This window comes from Haliotis asinina, chromosome 11, assembly GCF_037392515.1.
Source record: "Haliotis asinina isolate JCU_RB_2024 chromosome 11, JCU_Hal_asi_v2, whole genome shotgun sequence".
Lineage (NCBI taxonomy): Eukaryota > Metazoa > Mollusca > Gastropoda > Lepetellida > Haliotidae > Haliotis > Haliotis asinina.
In genome coordinates, this window is record NC_090290.1 from 42,651,727 (window position 1) to 42,675,083 (window position 23,357).

At 41.6% G+C, this 23,357-nt stretch overlaps 2 protein-coding genes across 2 annotated transcripts in view; both read left to right on the forward strand.

Annotated features, from left to right (window-relative positions):
- Positions 1-928: 928 nt before the first annotated feature.
- LOC137255799 (polypeptide N-acetylgalactosaminyltransferase 13-like) lies at positions 929-16,651 on the forward strand. Its single transcript, XM_067793340.1, has 13 exons — positions 929-1,183; positions 2,392-2,472; positions 3,696-4,131; positions 4,806-4,959; positions 6,432-6,598; positions 7,245-7,409; positions 10,120-10,330; positions 10,589-10,706; positions 11,323-11,526; positions 12,118-12,243; positions 12,672-12,773; positions 13,262-13,384; positions 15,678-16,651. The coding sequence occupies exons 3-13, from the start codon at positions 3,708-3,710 to the stop codon at positions 15,828-15,830; spliced, it is 1,947 nt and encodes a 648-aa protein (XP_067649441.1). The 5' UTR covers positions 929-1,183; positions 2,392-2,472; positions 3,696-3,707; the 3' UTR covers positions 15,831-16,651.
- A 5,130-nt stretch (positions 16,652-21,781) lies between these two features.
- Positions 21,782-23,357, forward strand: part of LOC137255809 (sorting nexin-13-like) — a 45,719-nt gene continuing 44,143 nt past the window's right edge. The window contains exon 1 of the mRNA XM_067793351.1: positions 21,782-21,912. The gene's annotated coding sequence lies outside the window, so the exon portion shown is untranslated. The remainder of the gene's footprint in view (positions 21,913-23,357) is intronic.

Sequence of the window (23,357 nt, forward strand, 5' to 3'; positions counted from 1 at the left end):
ATCACTTTTTTGTTTTGGTTTGCTTTTTTTTTGCTTTTTTTTTTGTCTAACGCCACACTCGGTAATATTCCAGCCATGCCGCAACGGTCTGTAATAATTGGGTCTGGACCAGACAATCCAGTGATCAACATCATGAGCATCGATCCACGCAAGTGGGATACAATGACATTTGTCAACCAAGTCGGGGAGTTTCTTACGACAAGCATTAAGGCCAATGCTATGTGTGCAAAAGCTTATGTGTCTGTGTGTCTATGTCTCTGTGTGTGCCTCTCTGCCCGCCTGTGCGTCTGTGTGCACTGACCGCTACGTAAGAATGACATCGCTAGATCACTAGGCTTATCAGACAACACTCAATATCCTCATAGCGTACCTTAAAACCGACAACTGATGTTTCTTGTTTCACCAAAATCTCGTGTTTCCGAAATGTCCAACAGTTGGGCTTCATATCTCGCTCTCAGCAGTCAGTGTTCGATCTCCGACAGCATATGTGCACATTCCGAGACATTGCTGCTGGCAGTATATTGTTGTTGTGAAACAGATGGTGAACACCGTATTGCCCATATTTACGCCCCGTTAGCTGAGCGATAGACCCAAAGATAGTATCTGTGTCTGTGTCTGTCTGTCTGTCTGTCTGTCTGTGTCTGTGTCTGTGTCTGTGTCTAGTAAATGAATAAATCAATAAATACATTTAGATTGAATGTTGTTCGCTGAGATATTTTGTTGTCCTGAACAAAACTGACACTCGACTTTCTGACAAAAACACTTACCGTTATCACTGTATGAAAAATCGTCAGCCCGAATGTATCAATACTTAAATGGCAAAAATTAAACAAAACTTGGTCATCTTTCATGCACTGCCGTCATACAGGCGTGATACTCCTCGACATTTATTTAAGACGATACGGTAAAATGCCCACGTCGTGGCGTTGCAGGCTCATATACATCTCCGAGTTCTGCTACACGTGTAAACCTCGTCGATCGCCTACTCAAGATGAATCGACGAATGGCAAAGGGCACGTGATGTATCATGACGTTAAGTGTACCTCTATCGACATTGCTGTTACTGAACCGAAAATTGTCTTCTGAGAGGATGCACCAGTGGTTCTATGGACGGAATGGCATTTGAACCTGTTGAAACATTAACTCCTCGACGGATAGTGTCATGGCGGTAGGAACAGTTGTTGTAGGTACTCACTAGAGTCTCCATGTATTCGAATAACTGTTAAATTGTGCTCCTAATATTTCCTGTGTTCTTGGTTCACACTCATCGTATCCCAGTTGTATAGAAAGATGCTCTGAATCACTAGATTGTCTGGTCCAGACTCGATTATTTGATATACGAATCGCTGCATACGGCTGGAATATTGCTGAGTGCGGCATTAAATAACAAATCAATCAACCAATCTTCGTCTAAACGCCCCACTCAGAATTTTCCGGCTATATGTAGCAGTCTGTAAATACTCCAGTACTCAGACAATCCAGTGATCTGTACCCGAGTCCCGTTATTGACATCATGAGACGAGGTGTGTATATGTTACTTGTATCATGTACATATGTGTATGATCACACAATACCGTTCAGGTAGTCAGACGTAAAATACGTTTTATTTGCGCAGTCGGGCATTTGAGGAAATTGGGCATGTTTTAAATACCGATTATGGTTTGTCGATTTCAGAACATTTAATAATCTCTTTGTTGTAAGTACAACAACGCAGTCAAACAGTTGGCACTTGGTACCATGCATGTGTTTGAGTCTCAAACACTGTAATTACACAGCATCAAACAAAATCAGTTTAACTAAATAACAAATACATAATCATCTTTTTTTACCAACAAAAACACTACATTAGCTTCATTTGATACTGGAGAAAATAGAATGACTATTGTAGATTCGCGCATTAAAAAAACATATGTGGTTATGTTTCATGCAGAGCATGAGTGAGTGTAGTTTTACGCCGCACTCAGCACAACTCCAGCTATATGCCAGTGGTCTGTAAATAATCGAGTCAAAACCATCCAGACAATCCAGTGATCAACAGCATGAGCATCTGGGAACCAATGACATATGTCAACCAACTTTAGCGAGCCTAACCACCCGATCCCGTTAATCGCCTCTTACAAACATATCATGCAAAGCAAAAATCAGAAATAAACATTAATGTTATCTGAAAAGAGAAGTTGAATTTCTATGTACGATGTATTTAGACTAACTGATGTTTCGTGAAAAAAATTGTTTTTAACACATCGAAGAAGGTTTTCCTGCATATGTGTTATCGAAATATCGATTTCTGTTTGTTTTTATATGCTCATGTTGGAATTCTTAATAACTGGTTCTCCCCTGAAAATCGCACGAGTGGCGTAAGGTAACATTTATTTGACTTTACACTTTCAGATAAATGTGGAAATTTCGTCACAAAATTCGTGATGGACTGAGTTCAAGACAGAACGTGACAGAGGACAGGAGTGACGGCAGGTATCAATTTGACTGTATACTGGATGTTTGGAATCTGTGATAAATATGCCAACAGCAGTAACGGGAGACGCTGCTCATTTTAGCAACAACACAACAACGATGTTGTCGACGATATCAAACTAGTGACATCGTTCAACCACAGGCAAACTGTAGCGTAAATGGGTTGCGCAGCATCGAGAAAATTACCAGTTTCTCTATGCTGCGCAACCCCATTTGCGCTACAGTTTGCCTGTGGTTCAGCGCATTACATAACCCTAAAGAAAATGTTTGAAATATTGAGAAATCAATCGACATTTCAAGTTTACAAAGAAACAGGAAGTCACGAGAAAATGCTCGAAGAGAATATAAATGAAATAACGAGAAAATACTCGAGGCAATGTCATCAGTATTTATGAGGAACACGACCTTTAGGAGTGTATTCATACACCTCCATAACTCTCTAAACTCCGAAACGGGGTAAAAGATGTGAAAAAGGGATGTGGAGTTAGTCTAGTGACTAAAGCGCTCACTCGTCACTCCAAATGCCCGGGTTCTATTCCCCAAAGGGATACAATGTGAAGTCCGTTTCTTGTGTCCCCCGGGGGATATAACTTGATTATTGCTAAAGGCGGCGTAAAACCATACTCACTCATTCACAGAAAACAGGTTAGTTTGACGTTTCCTCATCTAAGGTATTTCCGAAGGAAAGCGAGGCGATCTACATTATAAGTCATTATAGTGGGGTCAGTTTTACGCTGCACTCAGCAATATTCCAACTCTACAACGGCACACATTTTCCTAAAGACATTTGAGAATCGGTCTAAATTATATCTAGAATGTTAATTGGGTCGTATTTAAAAAATACAAAAAACAATTAAATAAGTACTGATCAACGCATCGTCCTGCAAAGACGTAAACATTTATGATAAATTCACTTTTTCTGAAACAAAAAAAATAAAAACAACAATCATTTAAATAAGTACGGATCGACCTTCAAAGATGTAAGAATGATAAATTCACTATTTTGCGCCTAGTGGTGATAGAAGCACCCATAAAATATCACTTAATGACCAGTTACGGTAATTTAATTTAATTTAATTTAATTTAATTTAATTTAATTTAATTTAATTTAATCTAATTTCACGATGTAAGAATACTGACGTTATTTTTGCATGATTCATTAATAGTATTAATAATTAACTACTTTACCACGTTCATCATAAGCCGGGTTCCTTGTTTTCCAGGCAGGTGACCGCATGACGTCGTCCAGTTCTTTCTTCACTATGATAAAACGTCGACGTAACTTTGACCTACTGTTGCTGCTGGCTGTGTTTGTCTGGGGAGTGATGACGTGGTCTCTCTTCTGTTGGGTACACAACGGAAGACGTGGGTCCTTGCCGAGGATAAGGAGGAATTATGTGGCGGACTATATGCTCAAAGATGAATACAGAATAGCGCCAGGAAGGGAGGCCCGGGCAAAGCAGCGTGGGAACGTCGAAAACATTGCCGTTAACGCTCGTGGGATTTCTTTAGATAATACTGGTGTACGTGTTAAGAAGAGAGGCAAAGAGGACCCCCACAACGCCAGTGTTGTGTTGAGAGGCGATTGGCCACCTAACCCGATTCCTAATGAACCCGACTTTGACGTTTTGCGACGTCTTTTCAGTATTGCAAACGCCGGTACGGATCAAATACTTTTATTTAGTTTTCCGTTTTACATTTTATTTGCATTCATCGTTATGCTAGATTAGATCTGCATATCTACCTACATGGTATTTCCAGGGAAATACCATAATATTCATAATATTCGATCGAATTCTCCAGTTCTTCTTCCATTCTAGGGACTTTCTTTCTATAGTGAACAGCAAAAGAAACGCATTTTTGGAGAAAAAATGAAATCTCTTCAAAATAAATGAATAAGAGCCGTTTTTCTTAATTCAGGCCACTGCAAAATTGGGTGAAAATTGGGTGGACATGGATGAATCACATATTTCACATTTACATTGAAATAATCAACTATGTCATTGACATATGCCATATAGAAACGTTTTGGTTTGTGAAAACATCAGGTAAACTAAAGATGTGTCACAACCTCTGGGTTCCGTTTAATTATATGTTATTGTTATTTCTTAAGAACATTCTTCTCTGTAAACTATGTTCATTGCAGAGACGCCACGTCCTTATATAATTAGTTTTTGACTATCTTGGCTCCACCCCTCGTTTGTTCATCGAGCGACTAAAGAGTTGTAACCTTCCGATATCAAACATCCAGTATGGCCGCCGTTTTGCCAAAACACTCAAATCTTTTCACCTTTCTCATTTTCTTAGCCTTTGATTAAATTGTTACTTTCTAGGGGATAAAGGAGAGAAGTTCAGCATAGACAAAGACAAATTGCCCCCTGAGGAACTCAAGAAATATCGGGATGCTTACCGAAAGAACGCCATGAACGAATACGTCAGCAACATCATCGGCGTGAGACGAAAGCTAAAGGATACCAGAGTGACGGGGTGAGCAAACAGGAGCAAAACATCATTTCCGTACTCGCTGAGTACCAATCTGACGTTGTAATCGAGATTTGGATCTTCCGATTTACCAATCACAGTCGTGATGCTAAAAGAATTCAAGTCTTTCCAGATTTTCTGAGCATGGTGTAAATAGTTTTCTGAGAATGTTGTTGGTATCAATGACAGGTTGTATTTACAATTTGAAATCTCTGATTAACCATAACCAAAACCAGAATAATCAGATGCGAATACTTTTATTTGATTCATGTTCTTTGACGCCAATACGAGTTATCTCCCTTACTAACTTACCCATTTCAATCGCCCTGTCCCTTGAGTGAAACTCAAGAGCGGATAATTTTGCAGTGCCATTGTTTTCTAGGTAATATGAGTTATCTCCCTTACTCCCTTACTCCCTTACCCCTTTCAATCACCCAGTCCCAAGTGCCCACGTTTCAAAGGCGGGTAATTTGCAGTGCCATTCTTTTCTAGGTAATACGTGTTATCTCCCTTACCCACTCTCGCTCACCCTGTCCACAACGCCCACGTTTCACCCTTTAAGTGTGTGAGTATGTTTTCACGCCGTCTGTAGCACTATTCCACTGCAGTGAACACCAGAAGTTGGCGTGAAGTGTTATTTGCTTGTTTGAGAACGGCGTAAGAGCCTACAGTTAGACTGAGTGAGTGAGTGAGTGAGTATAGTTTTACGCCGCACTTTATTCCAGCTTTATGGGGGCGGTCTGTAAATAATCGCGACAGGACCAGACAATCCAGTGACCAACAGCATAATCATCAATCTGCGGACTTGGCTGACGTGTCAACCAAGTCAGCGAGCCTACCTCATACGACAAGCATGGTCACCTTTTGTCGCACGTTCTCCTAAATATTGTTATGCAGAACTTGTTCTATCCCTATAACGCATCGTTACATGGAACACCGACCTCTAAATGACTCTCAAGGTCAAAGTCAAAGGTGTCCATTGCATTCCTGACCTCCAATATACAGTGGGTTTACATACATTATCCAATCACATACAGCTTGAAAACAGATGATTTTTACAGACTATAAAGCTTAGATATTGTTGTGTGAATGCATTGTGATAGTTTCAAGTTGATACAGGTGTTATGAGAAGATAGGAATTGTTTAAATGCTACAGTAGGTGACATTAGAAATATATTCTTTACGTAAATCAGACAGACAAATAAAAATATAATTTCGTTTTTAATAGATATGGGCAAATTCTGACATATCTGTCGATGAATATACGACTTACATATCAATGAAGTAATGCCAATCTAACCAACATACTTTATTTAGTATTATGTAATCCAAATTGTTTTATGAATAAATTTCCAACGAATGAAATTTTGTGCGTACTTCTCCAAATATATAGGGTGATATCAGTTAGACATGTTTCAACGAAGGGCTGTCGGGATACAGTGAGTTTGTTCTGACCTTGTGCTTCCTTCACAATGCAGCTGTGCCGAGCGTTATTCCTCCGCCGGTCTCCCCCAGACCAGCATCATCATCTGTTTCGTCAACGAGGCGTGGTCAACGTTGCTGAGGCTCGTTCACAGTATCCATGACAACACCCCGCCCCACCTAGTGAAGGAAGTGATCCTCGTCGACGACGGCTCTTCATGGGGTGGGTGTCGTGTTTGTATGTTTGATTGTTGTTAAACATTCACTCGGTCAAATTACAGCCACATGGGGGAGGTTAATGATCAAGTCTGAGTCAGACAATCGATGTGATCAACAGCATGAGATTCAGTATACGCAATTTGGATACGATGACCTGTGTCGACCAAGTCAGCGAGCCTGGCTAGATCTCATTAGTCGTCTACTGCAATATGCATGGGCTACTGGAGATCAATTCGAACCCGGACCTTCAGTCGGGGCAGGGGTGCGCACCCCACTGATTTTTTCCTGAAATTTTGCTACATGAACATTGAAACTCGGGTGAAAATGAAGTGTGCACCCCTCACCCACCCCTTTCTCAAAGACCTGTATCCGCCTCTGCATTTCCTGATTTTCTTAGCAAGGTGCATGACATGTATAAGGATGTACCAATCTGAGGTTGTAATCGAGAGTTGGATCTTCTGATTTACCAATCACAGTCGTGATGCTAAAAGAAGTCAAGTTTTTCCAGATTTTCTGAGCATGGTGTAAATATTTTTCTGAGAATGTTGTTGGTATCAATGACAGGTTGTAGTTGCGGTTTGAAATCTCTGATTAACCGTAATCAAAACCAGAATAATCATATTCGAATACTTTAAATTTTGCTTTTCCAGATTTTCTGGGGAAGCCTCTAGATGCCTACATGACTCGGTTCCCTAAGGTGCAGATAGTCCGAGCCAGGAGGGGTCTGGGGCTGATGGTGGCGAGGACACTCGGCTACAACTACACCACGGCGCCCGTCATAACATTCCTGGACTCACACTGTGAATGTTTCCCAGGTAATCTAATTGTAATTTTACATAAAATAAACACATATTCTTGAGTGTAATTTTATATTACACCTGGAAATTAATCAAGCAACACCCCAATTTTTTCTATTGGAGCAACTTTGAAGTGTTCTGACAATCAAAATATGCCGGGTTGATATAGTTTGACACTTTTTTATTCAACAGACGATCTCTGACAAACAACTTAAAGGGAAAAAGTATCAAGACTTTGCTTTATTGCAACGAAATCCAAATTGTTAAAACTGTCTTAAATTCATGAAAAAATGGACACAATTTACTATTCATCCACAGACGTTGTTGTCAGGTGTATTAACACAAATGTCACATGGAAAGAAAGAACAGTCATCTGAGAGTCTGCACACCGACTTTCATCAATATCTAGTGTGTCCTCCCTGCGCACGCACCACCGATTCCAGACGCCTCCTCATTCCTTGGATGAGTCTCCGGATCTGATTCTGGGGGATCCTGTTCCACTCCTCATGCAGGGCAGCCGTCAATTCGTTGAGATTATGGACTGGTGGGTCTCTCTGCCTCACACGACGGCCAATAAAGTCCCACAAATGTTCAATGGGGTTGAGGTCAGGGCTCATGGCAGGCCATGGAATTCTGTCAATTGCATTTTGCCGCAAAAAATCATTTACAGCATGCGCCCTGTGAGGTCTAGCATTGTCGTCCATAAATATGGGTCTCGTTGCCAGAGGATGGTTCTCAAAATGAGGTACCACAGCCCTGTCAAGAACCTCCTGTTGGTAACGAACACCGTTAAGGTTGCCACGGATGGTAATGATATCCAACTTGCAGTTCATGGAAATGCACCCCCATACCATAACGGAACCTCCCCCAAAGGCCACAGTCTCCTGGATGTTCCGTGGAGCCATTGCTGTGTTCCTCTGCCTCCAGACCCGAGTACGACCGTCCACCATGTGCAGCAAGAACCGGCTCTCATCTGAGAAATGGACCTTCCTCCAAGAGGCAATGTTCCAGTGCAAACGGTCATTACACCAGGCCAGTCGGGCTGCCTTATGGGCTGGAGACAGTCTGGGTCGCTTGATTGGCCTCCTTGCCCGGTATCCTGCAGCTTTCAGACGATTCCGAACAGTCCTGTTCGAGATGGGTCTCCCTGGAAGCCACTCCTGTCTCAACCGAGAGCTCGAGTCGAAGGACCTGCGCCGTACAAGTCTCAGTAAAGCTCTGTCCTCCCGGACTGTGGTCTTCCTGGGTCTTCCTGGTCTAGGCAGGTCTTTAACTTCATTAGTGGCCCGGTATTTTTTCAAAAGTTTTGAAATTATGGAATGATGTCGTCCGATTTGAGTCCCGATTTGTCTTAGAGACATACCAGCATTCCTCATGCCGATTATTTGCCAACGAGTGGCCTCTGATAATTTCCTACGTGCCATGACATTGAAATGAATGAAAAACCGAATGCAATCGACAACCTGCGCTTGTAAACACCCCAGGGAAAAAGTGCATTTTTCGAAAGTTGAGGTTAAAGCAATGCACGTGCGCTGTGCAAGTTTCACGCGCGTCATATCAACCCATGAAAAGCTCATGCTGTATGTCAATACATCAAAATTGAATAATCAATCATCAAAATTACTTCGTTAAACTTTGTTAAGTTTTTATGTGTCTTTGAATTTGGTGTTGCTTAATTAATTTCCATATGTATATATACATGTTTAGTTTATGCCTGTTAAATTACTGCATGTTAATAGCGCATGGCCGGTGATATGTATGGAGATTATTGATGGTAAATGGTTGTTGATAAACTTAACTGTATGTCAGTTTACGTTGGTGGGTGTATAAAGTAATAATTCCACGTAATAAAAGCGTCTACCCTACGTCATCAGTAGTCCATCCTTGTCGTCATCAGACGGTCGGGGTCGCTGACTTGGTTGACACATGTCATCGTATGCCATTTACGCAGATCGATGCTCATGCTGTAGATCACGGGATAGTTTGGTCGACCTCGATTATTTACAGACCGATTCGATAAGGCTGGAAAATTGCTGAGTGGTGCATCAGACAACAAACAAACCAACAATCAGACAAAAACATTGATCAAAGCAAATCATGCCGCTCAATTGATTAACTGATCGGGACGCGATTATATACAGGAAGTATATATGCTCGGCACATAGTAGCTCCATATATACAAAGATATCGATGTTCATTTTGCCAATCACTGTATTGTCTGGTCCAGACTTGATAATTAACAGACAGTATTGTTGGGGAATCTTTTTTTTTTTTTTTAGCTTTTGTTGTTATTGTTTTGCAATCTGTGATAAATATGTCATTGCGCACACACAAGTGTGCCTGCTTATCGTGATGCATATATTTCAGAACGATCATATGCCGATCAATATTGTACCTGTCAGTTGACTCTGATTAAGGGGGTGGAGGGGTAGCCTAGTGATTAAAGTGTTCGCTTGTCACGGTGAGGACCCGGTTCGACTCCCCTCGTGGGTACAATGTGTTAAGCCCATTTCTGGTGTCGTCCGCCGTGATATTGTTGGACAATTGCTAAAAGCGGCGTAAAACATCCTCACTCACACACACTGATTAATGATAGTAGTTATCTTACCTTGCACCAACATGCCAGCAGTGCAACCATGCATGTCACCCATCAATGCTATGGGTCTTAAGTTGACGCTTCACTACTCAGACATAAACAATTGGTACATACACAAACATTATGATTCAGGGTGGTTGGAGCCCTTACTGACCCCCCTAGCAACGAACCCCAAGGTGGTGACCACGCCCTGCATTGACGTCATCAACAAAGACGACTTCAGCATCTCCAATGGGCAAGAGGTGATGGTAGGTGTAGTGGAGTTCCCGTCGCTGCAGTTCGGTTGGCGTTCACAGCCTCCCAGAGAGAAGAAGCGGAGGAAGAACAACCTGGAACACGTCAGGTAATGCAGATTCTTATTGTTTCTCATGTGAACTATTTCCTTGCCTTTGCATGCGTTTCTGATGATTGCCATGCGCGGCTGAGGATAGACTCACCTTTCAGCTAACATTTGGTAGCCCAACAATTAGTGATTTATATGTGCATGATTATGTCATAGTTAGAATTGTAGCATGGGATTTGATATCTAGGATGGTATCTTGCTTTTATGGGAAACGTTTTGACTTTTTATTTACCTATCTTCATTCTCATCATTTTTCAGATCCCCAACAATGGCGGGAGGCCTTTTCTCCATCACCCGGGAGTACTTTGATTATCTGGGAGGATTTGACCCCGGAATGAAAATCTGGGGAGGAGAAAACATCGAGATGTCATTCAAGGTGAGTTAAATTCAATTTGTCTGTGAAAGGTTTGTATGTATGTTTGTTCTTTAGCTCAACAGAGGCGATGGGATCGCTTAGTTGTTAAAGCATGCGCTTGTCACGTTGAAGACCCGGTTCGATTTCCCACTTGGGTACAATGTGTGAAGCTCATTTCATGTGTCCCTGGAATATTTACTGCTATATATTGCTGGAACATTGCAGAAACGGCGTAAAGTCCAACTCACTCACTCACCCACTCACCCACTCACCCACTCACTCACTCACTGTAACTCAGCAATGTTCCAGTTATATAGTGGCGGTGTCTGAATAATCTAACCTGGACCAGACGACCCAGTGATCAACAACGTTTCATCGTATCCTGATCGTAGTATTGCAACACGCATAGGGTCAGTCACTGGTATTCCTATTTAGGTGTCAATCACTTATCTCAGGAAATGAATACTACAATAAATTTATTGGGGTAGATTAGTGGCTAAAGCGATTTCTCACGTGAGTATAAAGTGAGAAACCCATTTCCCCACAAAGAGGCTTGTGTATTGCTAAAAGCGGCGTAAAACTCACTCACTCACTGTTTTTGTTTACCACAACGATATTTCCGCTATTGTTCCACCAGATCTGGATGTGCGGTGGGCGGATTGAGACGCCCATCTGTTCACGTGTCGGTCACGTGTTTCACAGTCACAACAGCTACATGGGGATCAGACAAGGTTCGTACATCGCCTCTGCGGCCAACAATGCTCGGCTCGCGGAGGTGTGGATGGACGACTACAAGAAGTACTACCAGGGCTGCTGTGACATGACTGGCCGCAAATTCTACGTACGTATGATGATGATGATGATGATGATGATGATGATGACGACGATGACGACGATGGGGTGGTGGTGATCCTGCAGCTGCTGCTGCTGCTGATGATGATTTAGCCATATAGCTGGAATATTGCTGAATGCAGCGTTAAACAACTATCAAACTAAAACCAAACCGTCACGTTTTGTGCAGAGTTGCGTTTCTTTGCTGTGCCTGGAGCCTCTTATGTTCGACTTTTGGTTAGCCATGATTTATTTTGTCACAAGTCCCTTCCGAGCCAAGTTGAGAAATCGTGGAACTAAAAAACATTCGCTCAATGTTATCACAGCTTCCACATCTCTTTTTCCTGGTGCACCATGATACATGAGTATGCAGAGGTCAGGGTTAGAGTGATTAGCCCAGTCAGGCTATTATAATTACTACTCATAGGATCTTCATGGCATTCAGATACAGCAACATATCTTAATGGGCATTAATGGTCTTTTACATGTCTGTGTAAATCTAGCATAACATCAAGACGATGACTGGCAGAGAATTAGGTTTTCGGGAGACGTTTTCATGGTTTGTCTTTCATTCAATAACATCGCGTCATCATCTCTACAGAGTCCTGGAGATGTCTCTGAACGCCGCAAGTTGAGAGAACGACTGGCATGTAAGCCTTTCTCCTGGTACATCGAAAACGTTATGCCGGAAGTAGCCCTTCCCGGGGACGGCCTTTACTCAGGGGAGGTAAGTTTGCACCTGAATCGCCATGTTACTTCTGTATAGTTCGATTATCAAAGGAACGGTAATACGCGAGATATTCAGTCTGTCGTGTAATTACTGGCTGCCCATAACATTAGTTGTGTGTAACGACTGTTTTTAAAAACATGTTAATAAGTATTTTTTCAAGAAATACCGATAATGGTAACTTTGATTTGAAGACGAAAGCAAACAGAAATCTAGATACTATTTTAATTTAGCTTAAGCTACACGGCAGAAATCGAACCTTCGACGTGACTAATCAACGCTTTAACCACTAGCTCTTTTGTTAACAGACATTCTTACGTTTTTTTCTTCAACAACTCCCCCCATGAAATTAATTTTACAGAGCCTAACAAGATTATCTTATTCCTTCAAAGTCTAATAGGCTAGTAATGGTGTCGTGCATGTTGCAGTTACGTAATGAGGCGTTCCATAACATGTGTCTGGATATGATGACCACCAAAGAGTGGAACCAACCCGCCATGTACGGCTGTCACGGACAAGGGAAAGCCCAGGTGAGCTATGAACGCTTATAGGTGAGCTGCTGGGGGTTTGCAGTTTATGAATGATAACTAGAGATTTAATATAATTTGTTTGTTTATTTAACGCCACACTCAGCTATCCAAGCTATATGGTGTCCGTCCAAGATGACGTTTTTGTTTATTGTTGGTTTGTTTGTTGTTTGACCTCGCTCTCAGCAATATTCCAGCTGTATGGCGGAAAATAATCGAGAAATAATCGAGTCTGGAAAAAAAAACAATCTAGTGATCCGCTCGATCTACGTAACTGGTTTATGATGACATGTGTCAGCCAAGCCTGACCACCCGACCCGGTGAAATGCCTCTTTCGACAAGCATGGTTTGCTGAAGATCAGTTCTAACCCGGATCTTCATGGGTGATACAGATAGACATATGAGATGCGATTATATGAGTCAATCCGTGGATCAGGAATCTAACACACCACTATTGTAGCACACCTACAGGACTATATTTCTCATTTCAGTTGTTCGATCTGACAGATCTTGGGGAAATAGTAGCCAATAACCGATGTTTAACCCGGGCACACGGAGGCGTGTACATACAAAAATGCAACTGGGCGACCAAGGAGCACGTATGGGAGTACAAGGTAGAATGGCATATCTCATTATATAGCAACTTGTCTCTATGAGTGATTGAGTGATTTTACGCCGCCCGCTTTTAGCACTATTCCAGCAATATCACGACGTGGGACACCAGGGCCTAGATTCTTAAAGCTCTTTTTGCTCTAATATAGTCGAAAGCTAGTGTTAATGTATGGCTCCTAAGACTATCTTAGAGCAAATCTAGGGCCAGAAATGGGCTTCACACATTGTACCCTTGCTGGGAATCGAACTTGGGTCTCCAGCGTAACGAGCGAACTCTTTAACAACTAGGCTACCCACCGTCCCTCTTCTGTATATGATATTGGTATATATTCATGTGTAACAACCAGTCAATCTAATTTAGTTGTCAACGTCGTCATAGAAAATCCAAATACTAGTAGGTCTTTGTATGAGCGTGATTGGTTCTTTTTTCAGGATAAGAATAAGTAAGCACTCAAATAATTAGACTGTGTTACAGGGCCCTGATTCACAAAGCTATCGTAAAACTACGACTGTCCTAAGTCTGTGTTACAGGGCCCTGTTTCACAAAGCTATCGTAAAACTACGACTGTCGTAGACCTGTGTTACAGGGCCCTGATTCACAAAGCTATCGTAAAACTGCGACTGTCCTAAGTCGGTGTTACAGGGCCCTAATTCACAAAGCTATCGTAAAACTACAACTGTCCTAAGTCTGTGTTACAGGGCCCTGTTTCACAAAGCTATCGTAAAACTACGACTGTCGTAAGCCAGCGTTACAGGGTCTTCTTCACAAATCTATCGAGAAATTACGACTGTCGTAAGCCTGCCTTAAGGGTCCCTTTCACAAAACTACGACTGTCCTGAGTCTGTGTTACAGGGCCCTGTTTCACAAAGCTATCGTAAAACGACGACTGTCCTAAGTCTGTGTTACTGGGTCCTGTTTCACAAAGCTATCGTAAAACTACGACTGTCCTAAGTCTGTGTTACAGCAGCCTAAGTAAACTTAGTCTCAATGTATTTCGTTACACTCCACCACTGTGTCTAACAAAACCTAGTAGAAAGTCGCGTCAGGTAACCTTTGAGCGACCAGTGACCGTCCAATCAAACGTGAGACGGTTAAATAGACTTAACTAATCAGACAGCTACTATTTAGGGATCGGGGGGACTTTCGAAATATTCAGGTCACTGACACAAATCTCTCCACAAACAAAAATCCGCATATAACACAGTTACTTGACCTGCACTATATCCGCTTTGGGGTTTCTGTTGACATGGTTACCCTTAGCTAATATTTCCGCTAGATGACATCCTTGAATATTGCCAAAAACAATATTTTCAGCGACTGTTTACTCACCGTTGTCATGGTTTTACGTACGCCCTGTGTATCACCAGGAAGGGAGCATACGCTAAATAGCATTCGGAATCGTTCGGGTACGAACCTTTTCGAGATAGTAACTTTAAAAGGTATGTGCGAATGTCCACTTTCTCGATTTGGTAAACTATGTTCTGATTGGTCAATCTCAAAGGTTACCTGACGCAACCTCCCATAAGGTTTTGATAGACTCGGTAGTGGAGTGTAGCGAAAAGTACTGAGGCTAAGTTTACTTAGACTGGTGTTACAGGGCCCTGTTTCACAAAGCTATCGTAAAACTACGACTGTCGTAAGCCAGCGTTACAAGGTCTTCTTCACAAAGCTATCGTGAAAATACGACTGTCGTAAGCCAGCGTTACAAGGTCTTCTTCACAAAGCTATCGTTAAAATACGACTGTCGTAAGCCTGCCTTAAAGGCCCCTTTCACAAAACTATCGTATGGCTACGTTAGGTCTATGTGACAGTATGGGAGATACAGTAGTCCCTTCGTTGACAGGTTTTATAATAGACATATGTTTCATTTCAGTATTAAATATTCTCGTGCCGATGTGAGGTTAAATATTAACTCACTCGCTAAGGTAGTCGTAGCGCTGCGATAGCTTTGTGAAACGGTGGCGGAATTGCAACCCATGCTTGTCGTAAGAGGAGACTAACGGGATCGGGATCCCAGGCTCGCTGAGTTGGCTGAAACATGCTATCGTATTCCAGTAGCGTAGGTCGATGCTCATGCTGTTGATCCCTGGATTTCCTGGTCTAGATTCGACTATTTACAGATCGCCGCCATATAGTTGCACTATTGCTGAGTGTGGCGAAAACCTACTCACTGTTCACTCCATGACGACTTAATGTGGTGATTTCAAAAGAACAATGACCGCTTGTTTTTGTTTTTGTTCCAGCAAATGTCATGAGGGCAAAACCATTTTACCAAACTATTTTATTGTTTCCAGGACAAGTTGATAAAGGGACACAGCAACTGTCTGACTGTGAACTCGACACTGCACGTGGTGATGGAAAAGTGCTCGGGAAAGACGTCCCAGAAGTGGACATGGAACTATCACAGACCGCGGAGGAAGACTGTTCTGAGAATTGAAGAAATGTAAAAGCTGAGATTATGTCGAAATGTCTCCTACAAGATGTCCAAGGCCGTATGGATACCAGTGGGGCAGGGAGGCAGCTGGCGGATTCTCTCGCATTTATGTGAAACTATGTCGTGGTTGAAGTAATCATATCAACCTGTATCATCTGTATCATATTGTCGTATCTTCTGTTCTGATGTGCATCGTTAAACAAGCTGTGTGATCATTTATCGATTACGAAGCCAAATACCGGACGCATTGAACACGTAATTCGTCGGCAAAACCTTAACAGAGATTTATTATGCGATCATTCTTTCTTCGTGCTGTGAATTCATGAAGGGAGTGTAAGTGTATTTAGTTTGTCAGTATGTAAGGAGACTCGAACAGTCATAACAAATGGTGATCATGAATTAGCACTCGTTTTACGACACAGAACGTCATGTTGAATCACTTTGTGACACGGAACGTCATGTTGAAACAGGTCGTGACACAGAACGTCATGTTGAATCACGTTGTGACACGGAACGTCATGTTGAAAGACGTCGTGACGCAGAACGCCATGTTGAAAGACGTTGTGACACGGAACGTCATGTTGAAAGACGTCGTGACGCAGAACGCCATGTTGAAAGACGTTGTGACACAGAACGTCAGGCTGATTTGGTGGCGACAAATAATGATCCTAATTACTCAGTAGATGAGTATTCTTCCTCGGGGTGTCCGGGCTATTGGTAACTTGATGAACAGGTACACAGACTCTGTAACATATTGACAACACTCGGGGTATATATTTTTCTAGGTCATCGCATTGTCTTCGCACAGTAAAGGAACTGTAAAATATCGACTCATTCTGAAGAGTTTATCTACTGTTTTTACAAGCGATTTCGCAGTGATTTCTGTTATATTTTACGAACGCCTCTGTTTCTTTCCCCCAAATCATCAGCGTGAACGTTGTTAAATTCTGACGTACCTGATGTTTCTATGACCTCATATTGGACTGATGTTTGTTTGTTTGTCAGTTATATGGCGGTGGTAATTGTTCAGTTATATGGCGATGGTCTGAACAGATATGCGCCATCGTAGCTCTCTTGTGTAGAGGGATGTTTATGATGTCAATCACCGGGTTGTCACTCACTCGCTCAACGTTTTAAAACAGTTTAAACAGCCTAACCGCATAGTCACATGAGATGTGACGTTTTCATTGCTTCATATATTCATTTTGAATTCAGTGGGCTGCGTGTTAGGATTTACTAATATTAAGTACAACATGATCAGATATCACACCCACTGGGACATCGATCAGACTCATACTAATATTCATCAACCATAAGAGCACAAAGAATCAATTAAGTTTGTGATGTTGATTGTCAGACTATTCACTATGCCAGTGCGGGTCATGAATCGATTTACGTCCATATCCCTTATGTAAATATTTGATAAAATGTTCTGGATAAATTCGCTGTCGTGAAACAGATGTCTGATAACTTCAAGTCCAAATGCTGGTATGAACACACAATGCTATTTAGAAAGTGATCATATGTAACACACATTTTATATGGGATTTCACTATCTCTGTACAGATTCTAGTACTTTAGGGGAGGTGAGTCCCATCCTGGCTTCAAACCAACACCTTCAGAGTGGGTCACGTGATAACATGCACGCAAACTCTGTCAGTTGTGTGTACCTATAAACATTGATGGTGTTTGTTAAGTATCTTTGCGTAACAAACCCATGATATATGAGTGACCGAGTTTAGTGTTTCGCCACTCTTCCAGCAATATTCCAGCTATATGGTGGCGGACTGTAAATAATGGAGTTTGGTGCAGACAATCCAATGATCAACATCATGAGCATCGATCCGCCATCCAAGAACAGGCAAAAATGTACAAATTTGCTAAAACACGACAATGCAACACTCTGCGCAATTGTGAACCCATGGCCTGTGTCATCCAAGTTAGCGATCCTGACAACCGGATCCCGTGAGTTGACTCTTACCACAAACAGACAAAAAGATCAATTTTAACCCGGACCTTCGCGGGTCTCAGTGTTATATGAAAGAGAGGTATATAATATATACTCATGGAAAGAAATAAATAAGCATATGTAAGTACAAGTGTTCCTTTATTCATTCCCAGAATGACGCAAACAGCGCTACGCTTACATCGTGAAGAAACCTGGAAAAGAATACGGGAACACTTGTACTTTCATGTGTTCTAATATCTGTTTCCATGAGTATAGATTAACTGTTCGTATAAGTAACTGAGTTTTTTTTCATCCTGGAAATAGAAATTTAAATCTGAAACTTACCACAAACTGTGTTGTCTGTCTATATCAAACATCTACAACAAACAAAAGCCAGACACTTCCGACATCAAACATTTACTTGGTGGTATGAGACATCGGGTGTCGCTATCAACAGTTAGGTTTTGTTTTATGCTTGAGACCCGTGAAGGTCCTCTGTAGAACAGACCTTCAGCAACCCATGCTTGCCATAAAAGGCGACTATGCTTGTCGTAAGAGGCGACTAACGGGATCGGGTGGTCAGACTCGCTGACTTGGTTCACATGTCATCGATTACTAGTTGCGCAGATCGATGCTCATGCTGTTGATCACATAATTGTCTGGTCTTGACTCGATTATTTACAGACCGCTGCCTTATAGCTGGAATACTGCTGAGTGCGGTGTAAAACTAAATTCACTCACTTCTTTTATGCTTGAAGACATAGACGGATCCAGATGTCCCCATTTTGTCCTGAAAGTTTATTAAACAACCACTGAAACTCCATTGAAAATGAGATGTGAACGTTTAAATGGCAAAGGTGAACCACTTTTTACGCCATTAGCAATGGACTGCGTCATATCGTGGTGTTCTTTGCAATCACATGTGCATATGTTATATACCGAAAATACCTGACATTTCCCTGGAAATGTATTTCTTACGTCAAATAACATGTTGAACTAATCGTGATCTGACAAAGTTGAAATTTTAATGCCAGCGGCTTTGTCTGAGTGCGTGTGTAGAAAGTATAACTTATTAACTTACTTTTGTCAGATTCAGTTTCTGTTTATCGTCTTTTATATGCTGGAACTGCGTGCTTAGAGAAAACACCATGGGGATTCAGATATGTACTACCATACTCATTGTGCTAAATAACCACTGGCGCGCTAGTCAGTGTCTAGTAAAAATCTAGTCGGGCCAATAAATCTCAATCACTGGCCTGAATGACTAATGAATTTTCAAGGGATCGATTAGTAAATCTATCACTCTCTTCGGCTTATTTGGTTATAACACACTTTTAAACCATGCAGATCAATCAGACTCTCCTCGGCCACAGAGGGAAGTGCCACGGGGATAGTACACCTGCAAGATTATGGCCTTATAAAAATGCCATAACAGCAGCTTAATTATGGTGCCCGTGTCAGCATTCAGATTTCGGGCTAGTGAATTATTGTGTGTGTTAGTTGCTTACAGGCATAGCTAGTCCGACTGGCTATCGAAATTTGCAAACTGTATCGCACACGGGGCTTCCACGTACATTATTTAAACGATTGAACTGCTTAGACGTCCCTCAACGTGTGTGAGCATTTTACAGCTTTACAAGGTGTTCCTAGAAGGAATATTTTCAAGAATCCCTAAATACTGCAAAAAGTGAGATGAGTGAACGAGTGTGGTTCTTCGTCCAGCATGTAGCAATACTCCACCACATCCATCTAAGACTCCATACATCCAGAGACCATATAGTCTCTGATACATCTAAGGCTATATAACAAAAAGTGAAATGTTTCTCGGGCATCGGCGCGTCATTTTTATTTGTGCGCGTAACAATTTGTATTGCCATTTAAACAAAATATTTTTGATAGGGTCGTGTCCACTATAAGAATTTGTGTCTGTAAGAACGAGTGTGACTGAATTTACAACCCATCAACACGTGCTTAACTTTCCAAGCTGTTACTCCCTCATCATTATTTTTTTTTCTATCAAAAATTTAGAAAAATGTCCTACCGCCCTCTTCACTTTTGAAAAAGGTGCCCGAGAAACATATAATTTTTCTATGCAGCCTAATCGCTGTGAAACTTCACACCAAACGGGCGCGTGATTGATAGTTTGTCGCGCCTGAACCAGACAATCCCTTACTCCATGTGCGCCAAATCCAAGCATGTGAACAATGTTCGCCCTTAACCCTGAACGCTGCAGCTCCTAAGGACCCAGAACCATGAAAGGTTATCAGTCCTGATCACAATGTGTAGGCCCTGTGCATTAATATGGACATCATACTCTTAGTTATAGGGGATGAAAACACTGTCGGTCATGCGGATCCGCAGAAAAAAAATCCTGTGGGTCCGAATGGTTTTCAGTCGCTTTTAGGCTTAAAGAATGACGTTAAGTGCAAGTGAAAACTATCTTTTGTTAGTTCTTCCCTACAGAGTCAACACATCCAGCGGATGAACATTTTGCCATACAAGTCAGTTATGCTGCACTCCGTCCACAGTTAGGCTTTAGTCCCCAGTCTTGACAATTTTGCAGGTAATCTGAAATTTCTAACTGTCATTCGGGTTTAAAATCCCATTTCAACCTCCTTTTTGCATTTCTTTTAAACATGCTTTCAATAGATGTGGTTACACTGATTGATCTTCCTTTAGCGCTTTAGCAGCCAGTCTCCTGAAAATCGTGTGTGGTAGTTGAAGTTAAAGTAGTAGTAATAATAGCTGTAGTTGTAGTACTGTAGTTGTTAATGTTACATCATGTGTAGTAGTAGTAGTAGTAGTAGTAGTAGTAGTAGTGAGTGAGTTTAGTTTTACGCCGCACTCAGCAATATTCCAGCTATATGGCGGCTGTAAATAATCGAGTCTGGACCAGACAATCCAGTGATCAACAACATGAGCATCGATCTGCGCAATTGGGAACATGTGTCAACCAAGTCAGCGAGCCTGACCACCCGATCCCGTTAGTCGCCTCTTACGACAAGCTGAGTCGCCTTTTATGGCAAGCATGGGTTGCTGAAGGCCTATTCTACCCCGGTTCCTTCACGGGTCAGTAGTAATAGCAGTAGCAGTAGCAGTAGCAGTAGCAGTAGCAGTAGCAGTAGCAGTAGTAGTTTACACTAGTTTATGCAAAGATGTGTAGACATTGCGAATATTGCGAATCAAATCTGTCTTGAAACTATTCAATCTTGCTCTAAATTTGAACTGTTCTTTGTTGTAAAAATGCATTCTCAATATCAAAACTTGGGCTGATATATCGATGTAAAGTTATTTCAAATTTATATTTTCAATTTTCCTGGATCTAACCATCTGTTTGTAATGGAGACGGGCAAATGTTACGGATTTCCACGAAATTAACCTAGGCCTATTATTCCGTTTGTCGACGATGAATTTCACTTTTGTCTCACGTGTCCATTTTACCTTGATCTGCGATCTGTTACATACTTCAATATTTTCACTTGTTTCCAAATCGTGGGAAAATGGTCGTGCTAGTTTGCTCCTTTAACAAAATCTGCGGGAGTAGTGCACTCTACCGGGCGCAATTTTTCCGATTTTTGTGGATGGACGTACTCGCATACACTCGCCAACCCTAACCTTTATTTACTAACCCTAAGGATCTAGAAGGGGGGTGGGGTGGGGGGTATGGGCTGCCCAAGGGCTAAGGATACAGCAGCGCGCTCATCAGTCCCCAGGTAGCGCGCCCGGTAAACTGCACTTTGCAATAATCTGGCAAAATACATATTTCTTGCCGCTAAGAATCGTGATTCCTTTGTCTGTCTCACAGCCAGCAGCCTTAAATTAATGAAATAATGACAACGATATTGACCGTTTCACATCCGTATTGGCGTGAACTGGCACTTACAGACAGAAGAACTAATTGGTAGAAAGCGCCTTTTATTTACGATTACTTCCGATTACTTCCCTTTGCACGCCCTTTCAACCAATAACCGCCTTTCTTTCTAGACAGTAAAGCCTTGAAACAGACGCTGTTATTGGTTCATTCTAGTATCAAGGTTCACAGACATGGCCGAAGACGAGAAAACACCTCTGCGTCAACAATTTAACCTGTGGTCATGACAGAACGAATACTCTGTTATTCCAACACGTTGATGTAGCAGATACGAAGGTAATATATCGATCGTATGTTTCAAAATGAAAATATCAGCACCGCAAGCCTGACGTAGCCAGATACTTGTTGACAGTATCGACAGGTTGTGATGTAGGCAGTGCCTCTCGGTCCTGCCACTTGTGATGAGAGGTAAATTTTGACAGCTCGTTTAGGGGGTGTGTATGCATAAGTCTTCCGTATGCTAGCTTATCATGATTTGCTTCTAGTTATTCCAGATAGATGACGCCATAGTTTAAGGGTTATCAGGTTCATTCATATCTGTCCTGGCAGATCGACATTTATGAGTAATGTCACGGCCATAATTAAATAAAACCCGAGAAGTCTTGTCAGGTTCTTTCAATTGATTTCCGTCAGTTTCAGTAATGACATAGCTTCAAAACAAGTATGACCTTGTGAACTAGTCTCAAAACCACATGACAAGTTACCATAATGTACATTCTTACATAGGTAGAGATAAAATCGTAGATTTTGGGGAAAGACCTCCTTCCGTTTGCCATATTCTTTCTTCCACAGATTAAGAGAGGTACCATGTCTACTCTATATACTGTACTTAATTTGGAGACTTTTCATTATATTTGTGAGTCCTCCAGCAATCGTTGTGTTGGGTTTTGTTAATAATTCTAGTATATATCAATTTACATGTACTGTTTAGGATGGGGGAACGGGAGGAATTTTTACTGATTTTTTACGTTGAAATAGTATTTGTTCTTTGCCATTCTCACATACTTGTACATGTTTTCATTTATCTACAGACTTTATAAGTCTGAAGTATTTGTTGTTGAAGTCTTGAGGTTAAGGAGTTGGCTCATCACAAGAAAGATCAGGGTTTAATTCCCCACTTGGGTACTAAGTGTGAAGCCCATTGTGGTGTCCATCGCCATAATAATCATGGACTATCGATAAAATCTGCATGAAACTGTACTTACTCACTGTTGTTTAAGATCATTCCGACCCATGAAGTTCTGGGGTAGAATAGGCCTTCAGCAACCCATCCTTGCCATAAAAGGCGACTATGCTTGTTGTAAGAGGCCACTAACGGGATCGGGTGGTCAGACTCTCTGACTTTGTCGACACATGTCATCAGTTTCCAAGTGCTCAGATCGTTGTTCATGCTGTTGATCACTAGATTGTCTGGTCTAGACTTGATTATTTACAGACCGCCGCCATAAGGCTGGAATATTGCTGAGTGCGGCGTAAAACAAAACTCACTCAATTACTCTCTCATTAAGACCATTCAGATACAAATCACGAATTCAGCTGTCCATGTCAGTGTTAAACATGTTGATAACAATGGTATCAGTCTTAACACAACCCACTTTGGAGAACACTTCCCTTGCCAGTAGTGGGAAGGCAAGTCAGTGTAACAGTACAAAGACTATATATAGTATATAGAGTATATGTGCATTCATATATTGTCACAGAGTTAAGATCAGGAGAGTCCT